Source organism: Coregonus lavaretus, assembly GCF_964263955.1.
Source record: "Coregonus lavaretus genome assembly, chromosome: 34".
In the NCBI taxonomy this organism is placed as follows: domain Eukaryota; kingdom Metazoa; phylum Chordata; class Actinopteri; order Salmoniformes; family Salmonidae; genus Coregonus; species Coregonus lavaretus.
Window position 1 is genome coordinate 31,619,357 of NC_140021.1, and position 7,998 is coordinate 31,627,354.

At 41.1% G+C, this 7,998-nt stretch overlaps 1 protein-coding gene across 1 annotated transcript in view; it reads left to right on the plus strand.

Moving 5' to 3' along the window:
• LOC311109450 (large ribosomal subunit protein uL15m-like) overlaps window positions 1–7,771 on the plus strand; it is a gene marked incomplete at its 5' end in the record, with an annotated part of 25,537 nt that extends 17,766 nt beyond the window's left edge. Inside the window, one exon of the mRNA XM_084152350.1 lies at window positions 7,354–7,771. Coding sequence (XP_084008476.1) covers window positions 7,354–7,691 — 338 coding nt within the window. The 3' untranslated portion in view covers window positions 7,692–7,771. The remainder of the gene's footprint in view (window positions 1–7,353) is intronic.
• Window positions 7,772–7,998: the final 227 nt, after the last annotated feature.

Below are 7,998 nucleotides of genomic sequence, written 5' to 3' on the forward strand. Positions count from 1 at the left end.
TCAAACGTTTTCTGTAAGTCTTCACAAGGTTTTCACACACTGTTGCTGGTATTTTGGCCCATTCCTCCATGCAGATCTCCTCTAGAGCAGTAATGTTTTGGGGCTGTCGCTGGTCAACATGGACTTTCAACTCCCTCCAAAGATTTTCTATGGGGTTGAGATCTGGAGACTGGCTAGGCCACTCCAGGACCTTGAAATGCTTCTTACGAAGCCACTCCTTCGTTGCCCGGGCGGTGTGTTTGGGATCATTGTCATGCTGAAAGACCCAGCCACGTTTCATCTTCAATGCCCTTGCTGATGGAAGGAGGTTTTCACTCAATATCTCACGATACATGGCCCCATTCATTCTTTCCTTTACACGGATCAGTCATCCTGGTCCCTTTGCAGAAAAACAGCCCCAAAGCATGATGTTTCCACCCCCATGCTTCACAGTAGGTATGGTGTTCTTTGGATGCAACACAGCATTCTTTGTCCTCCAAACACGACGAGTTGAGTTTTTACCAAAAAGTTATATTTTGGTTTCATCTGACCATATGACATTCTCCCAATCCTCTTCTGGATCATCCAAATGCACTCTAGCAAACTTCAGACGGGCCTGGACATGTACTGGCTTAAGCAGGGGGACACGTCTGGCACTGCAGGATTTGAGTCCCTGGCGGCGTAGTGTGTTACTGATGGTAGGCTTTGTTACTTTGGTCCCAGATCTCTGCAGGTCATTCACTAGGTCCCCCCGTGTGGTTCTGTGATTTCTGTGATCATTTTGACCCCACGGGGTGAGATCTTGCGTGGAGCCCCAGATCGAGGGAGATTATCAGTGGTCTTGTATGTCTTCCATTTCCTAATAATTGCTCCCACAGTTGATTTCCTCAAACCAAGCTGCTTACCTATTGCAGATTCAGTCTTCCCAGCCTGGTGCAGGTCTACAATTTTGTTTCTGGTGTCCTTTGACAGCTCTTTGGTCTTGGCCATAGTGGAGTTTGGAGTGTGACTGTTTGAGGTTGTGGACAGGTGTCTTTTATACTGATAACAAGTTCAAACAGGTGCCATTAATACAGGTAACGAGTGGAGGACAGAGGAGCCTCTTAAAGAAGAAGTTACAGGTCTGTGAGAGCCAGAAATCTTGCTTGTTTGTAGGTGAGCAAATACTTATTGTCCACCATAATTTGCAAATAAAATCATTAAAAATCCTACAATGTAATTTTCTGGAGAGAAAAAAATCTCAATTTGTCTGTCATAGTTGACGTGTACCTATGATGAAAATTACAGGCCTCTCTCATCTTTTTAAGTGGGAGAACTTGCACAATTGGTGGCTGACTAAATACTTTTTTTCCCCACTGTATAACCTTTAAAGAAAGTGGAACCCTACTGACCATTTATTAATGTGAAGTTACAAACATTTATAACAGTATAAAATCTCCTCAAACATGCAATACATAGTAAGAACAAAATTTAATTTAATAGAAGGATACTTTGGGGGGGCGGGGGGAATTGCAGTGACTCAAATCTGTAGCCAATAATTGGTATAGTGAATAGCCTAGCTAATTCTGATGAACAGGAAGTGTCTTTTTCTCCCCTTTTTAACATTACAAGTCAGAAACAGAAACTTTCAACAGAGTAACTATATAAAATACAACATAGGGTCTCATGGTCCCCTTCGGTGTCTTCATCTGTTTCTTTCTTGTTAAGCATTTTCCCATCCTAGAGTCTGAGACCTTACGGCAGAGATCATCAACTAGATTCAGCCTCGGGACGATTATTTTGCTGAGCGGTTGGTCGGGGGGCGTAACATAATTACAAGTAATTTGTAAACTGCGAATTGACCACAAGAAGTCCAAACTGATATAATGTGGACTGAAACATAATAATTTCAAACCTTGCTTACATTTGTATACAATCATGTGTCTCTCTATTATGCGTGGGAATACTTGGGAACAGATTTCTTACATTAAAGTCACTAGGAGCTGATTTCCTGGTGTTTTTACAGTCTTATGTCCAACAATGAAAAAACAAAAAAAATTATTATTTTTTGGGGGGCCAAATGAAACCACCCGCGGTTGGCCGCCAGTTGGGGAACCCTGCCTGATGGGAATGTTAGGGAGAGGAATTTATGACAATTTAGCATAGACTCTAGCTAGCTACATTACTCTACTATCATCATTATAATGATTTCTACCATTTAGGTTTAGCTAGTTATATTATCCACTGCTATCTAATAATATTAATAATAATAGCTAGTGTTTAACATTACTTGCCAACACTAATATCTAGCTACCACTGATGAAAGGGCTTAGCTAGGTAGCTATCACATTTTTTGCTAGTCTTAAAATTGGAACCACTCATGTGAGTGTGCTGACAAAGGATGATAGCTAGCTCGCTAACTTACCAGCTACCTAGCAAGAGACTGGATAGGTTAGATCAGTGGTTCCCAAACGTTTTATAGTCCCGTACCCCTTCAAACATTCCATCTCCAGCTGTGTACCCCCTCTAGCACCAGGGTCAGCGCACTCTCAAATGTTGTTTTTTGCCATCATTGTAAGCCTGCCACACACACACTCTACGATACATTTATTAAACATAAGAATGAGTGTGAGTTTTTGTCACAACCCGGCTCGTGGGAAGTGATAATGAGTTCTTATAGGACCAGCGCACAAATAATAATAATACATTTTGCTCTTTATTTAGCCATCTTACATATAAAACCTTATTTGTTCATAAAAAATTGTGACTAACCCACCACAGGTTAATGAGAAGGGTGTGCTTGAAAGGATGCACGTAACTGCAATGTTGGGTTGTATTGGAGAGAGTCTGTCTTAAATCATTTTCCACACACAGTCTGTGCCTGTATTTACTTTTCATGCTAGTAAGGGCCGAGAATCCACTCTCACATACTGTTGAAGTCGTAAGTTTACAAATACATTTAAACTCTGTTTTTCACAATTCCTGACATTTAATCCTAGTAAAAATTGTCTTAGGTCAGTCAGGATTACCACTTTATTTTAAGAAGGTGAAATGTCAGAATAATAGTAGAGAGAATGATTTATTTCAGCTTTTATTTCTTTCATCACATTCCCAGTGGGTCAGAAGTTTACATACACTCAATTAGTATTTGGTAGCATTGCCTTTAAATTGTTTAACTTGGGTCAAACGTTTCGGGTAGCCTTCCACAAGCTTCCCACAATAAGTTGGGTGAATTTAGGCCCATTCCTCCAGATAAAGCTGGTGTAACTGAGTCAGGTTTGTAGGCCTCCTTGCTCGCACACGTTTTTTCAGTTCTGCCCACACATTTTCTATAGGATTGAGGTCAGGGCTTTGTGATGGCCACTCCAATACCTTGACTTTGTTGTCCTTAAGCCATTTTGCCACAACTTTGGAAGTATGCTTGGGGTCATTGTCCATTTGGAGACTTTTTTATGGCAGTTTTGGAGCAGTGGCTTCTTGCTTGCTGAGCGGCCTTTCAGGTTATGTCAATATAGGACTTGTTTTACTGTGGATATAGATATGTTTGTACCAATTTCCTCCAGCATCTTCACAAGGTCCTTTGCTGTTGTTCTGGGATTGATTTGCACTTTTCACACCAAAGTACGTTCATCTCTAGGAAACAGAACGCGTCTCCTTCCTGAGCGGTATGACGGCTGCGTGGTCCCATGGTGTTTATACTTGCTTACTATTGTTTGTACAGATGAACATGGTACCTTCAGGCATTTGGAAATTGCTCCCAAGGATGAACCAGACTTGTGGAGGTCTACAATTATTTTTCTGAGGTCTTGGCTGATTTCTTTTGATTTTCCCATGATGTCAAGCAAAGAGGCACTGAGTTTGAAGGTAGGCCTTGAAATACATCCACAGGTACACCTCCAATTGACTCAAATGATGCATACTGGCCCATTACTTCCAAAGTTGTGGCAAAATGGCTTAAGGACAACAAAGTCAAGGTATTGGAGTGGCCATCACAAAGCCCTGACCTCAATCCTATAGAAAATGCGTGGGCAGAACTGAAGAAGCGTGTGCGAGCAAGGAGGCCTACAAACCTGACTCAGTTACACCAGCTCTGTCAGGAGGAATGGGCCAAAATTCACCCAACGTATTGTGGGAAGCTTGTGGAAGGCTACCCGACACGTTTGACCCAAGATAAACAATTTAAAGGCAATGCTACCAAATGCTAATTGAGTGTATGTAAACTTCTGACCCACTGGGAATGTGATGAAAGAAATAAAAGCTGAAATAAATCATTATCTCTACTATTATTCTGACATTTCACATTTTCAAAATAAAGTGGTGATCCTAACTGACCTAAGACAGGGAATTTTTACTAGGAAAAACTGAGTTTAAATGTATTTGGCTAAGGTGTATGTAAACTTCCGACTTCAACTGTAATTACGCACCCAGCTCACTCAGGTGCTTCGCTATATCACATCTGACATTGTCCGTAAGCTTGAGTTCATTTGCACACAAAAACTCATACAATGATGGAAAGACCTGTTTGTTGTCCTTGTTAATGCAACAGAGAAGAGCGCCAACTTCTTAATCACAGCTTCAATTTTGTCCCGCACATTGAATATAGTTGCGGAGAGTCCCTGTAAACCTAGATTCCGATCATTCAGGCGAGAAAAAACATCAGGCCAGTCGTGTGAGAAACTTGTCATCATGCAAGCGGTCAGACAAGTGAAAATTATAGTCAGTAAAGAAGACTTTAAGCTCGTGTCTCAATTCAAAAAAAGTGTCAATACTTTGCCCCTTGATAACCAGCGCACTTCTGTATGTTGTAAAAGCATTACATGCTCGCTGCCCATATCATTGCATAATGCAGAAAATACACGAGAGTTCAGGAGCCTTGCTTTAACAAAGTTAACAATTTTCACTGTAGTGTCCAAAATGTCTTTCAAGCTGTCAGGCATTCCCTTGGGAACAAGAGCCTCTCGGTGGATGCTGCAGTGTACCCAAGTGGCATCGAGAGCAATTGCTTGTACGCACGTTACCACTCCACTATGTCTCCCAGTCATGGCTTTTGCGCCATCAGGTACAGATACCAACACATCTTGACCACCAAAGTCCATTTGATGTCACAAAGCTGTCCAGTACTTTAAAAATATCCTCTCCTGTTGTCCTGGTTTCCAGTGGTTTGCAGAAGAGGATCTCTTCCTTAATTGACCCCCCATAAACGTAACGGACATATACCAGGAGCTGTGCCAGGCCTGCCACGGTCTGTTTACTCATCCAGCTGTAACGCATAGAATTCACTGGCTTGTATGCAAAGTAGTAATTGTTTCAACATCTCCTGCCATGTCACTGATGCGTCGTGAAACAGTGTTGTTTGATGAAGGCATTGTCTGTATAGTTTTTTTGGCCTTTTCCCCCAGGATTGTCCCAGCCATATCCACGGCAGCAGGAAGAATTAAGTCCTCCACAATAGTATGGGGCTTGCCTGTCCTAGCCACTCAGTAGCTCACCATATAAGACGCTTCTAGCCCCTTCTTATTAATGGTATCTGTTGCTTTTATACATGTCTTACTACTCGAAAGTCGTCTTAATTCTCACTCAAAATACTTTATTTTTCAAATTGGCATGTTTCGTGTCTAAATGTCTGCGCAAGATTGAAGGTTTCTTCGAGTTGTAAGATGCACATATAACGCACTGTGGCTGATGAAAGGCAATACTTCCAATATAAGTGAACCCCAAATCAATGGAGTTATCATATTTGCGCCTCTTCGATGGTCCAACGTCCCTGTCTGTTGTTCGGTGCTTTCCCGGGTAAGGGGGCAGTAGCTCTTTGGCTGCATCAGATTCACAACTGTCAGTGTCCATGCTAGCTGGGTTAGCAACAAATGTAGAATTACTGATGCTAGCATTGGATGTGCTCATGGAAGCAGATCAACTTGTGTCGTCGACAGATGCAGGTGTAGTACTGCTGGTAGTAGCAGTACTATCAGTAGAGCTGGTATGTGTCTCTGTGGACGCCACCTTACTTTTTTTAACCATATATCCATTTTAGAGCAAATTGAATGAGCAGCAGCTACGTTTGGCTATGTACGGACCGTTAGTGGAATTCCTGCGAGAGAGTAACGGTTAATGTGATTGGATGTTAATTATTTGACTAGGCTACCTGTATTTGACATTGTGTTGTTATTTCGCTGAACACTAGATGGTTTAATTTTTGACAGTGAAACGATTCTACTCAGGTGAGAAAATCTAATTGGACTGTTTGAAATGTGAATCACATTTGGCGTACCCCCGACAGCATTGCGCATACCTCTGGGATTTGGGAATAGCCGGGTTAGATAAATAGCTAGCGTGCTATTCCAAAATAGCTAGCTAAACAAATTGCATGGAAACTGTCATGTCGATGTTAGCTAGCTAGCTGGCAGCTATCATGCCAAAGATTATCTCGTGTTAAATCGTCTATTAGAATGTCTATATTCAAAAATACGTTTTAGGTTTTACCTACTGCTAACGTTTCCTAGCTATGTAGGTAGGACAGATGTGCTAGCAAACGTTAGCTAGCTAGCTAGCTACTTAGCTAGCTGAGCAGCATGCTAAATCATCCAGCAGAAATTCTGTATTCAAAAGTGAAACAAATTGCATAGAGAATTTACCCTTTCTCCTCTGTCAACATTTGTATCTTGTGAACAACGTTTCTTTCGCGCAATCTCTTCTGTCTGGCCTTTGCACATTTCTTATAGCCACGTCCATCATGATTCTTCTCGACGCACTGTCACATGATGTCAGTGTCAACACAACAATTTGTGCACGTTCCAGGTCATATTTATTTTAAGCGCGTTTCACAGATGGGCAGATCTCACAAAGTCGGCGGAATTTTTCAGAAACCAGCGAACTGCACCAATAATATGGCTTGTGATCTTGAGATGACGCCTTCATTCCTGGAATAAATAAGTGTACCAATGCATCATCAGGGTTTCAAACATGGGGCAGGACACATCATTGGGGGTTAGGGGAAAATAATAAAGAAAATGTATTTGTAAGAAAAATATTTATTTTATATATATTTACAAAAAAATATGTGGGGGATTGGAAATGATGCAGACAATTACATTGATGGAAGCCACAATCTAGCTGCAATATTAAATCTGATCTAAATAGGGGCTCACTATTTGGCAAGCACTGACTGGCTATCGTACTATTTTGACCAATTTGTTATAACCCATTTATTCATGGTTTATAATGCATTTACAAATTAAATAAACTTTAACGTAATTAAAAATCCTTTATAAACCCTTTACAAATGGAAACTTATTGTAAAGTGTTACCCCATAGGGACACATTAAGCCAAAACTTAGTCCACTTTAATAATCTTGCTACGATGCCACATTTTATACTTGTGCTTTGTTCTGTCTGTAGCGGTCCTGTGTAAGCCTGTGCCGTTCTTCATAAGTGGACAGCCCATTCCAAAGAGAATGTTGCCTGGGGAGGACATGGTCCCGTACTACACAGATGCTGCCAACCGTGGTTACCTGGCAGACCCAGAGAAGATTAAAAAAGCACGGATAGCCTTGGCCCAGAAGTATGGCTACATTTTACCGGACATTTCCAAAGACGAGTTGTTCCACATGCTCTCTATGAGGAAGGACCCCAGACAGATCTTCTTTGGTCTCTCGCCAGGCTGGGTGGTCAACATGGCAGAGAAAAAGATTCTGAAACCGACTGACGACAAACTGCTCCAATATTACAATTCTTAAAAATGATTAAAATTAACATGCTCTGTTTATGTACATAAATGTCATGATGGGTGATTTAAAATAAACGTCTCTTAGCACAACTTGCCAACAGATTCAGCTTTTTCAACACAACTGATGTACTGTGTATACTGTATTAAATGTTAATAATTTAATGCCATAGTTCATCTGTCATTTCACCCAAAATCTGAAAATAATGTATTCCTAATGTGCAGCTCTGTAAGAAAGGCACCATGCTTTATGATAAATGCTTATAGTGGATGGTGGAGTGAATTGAGGTTAGGTTACATACACTTCATGGATGCCTGCT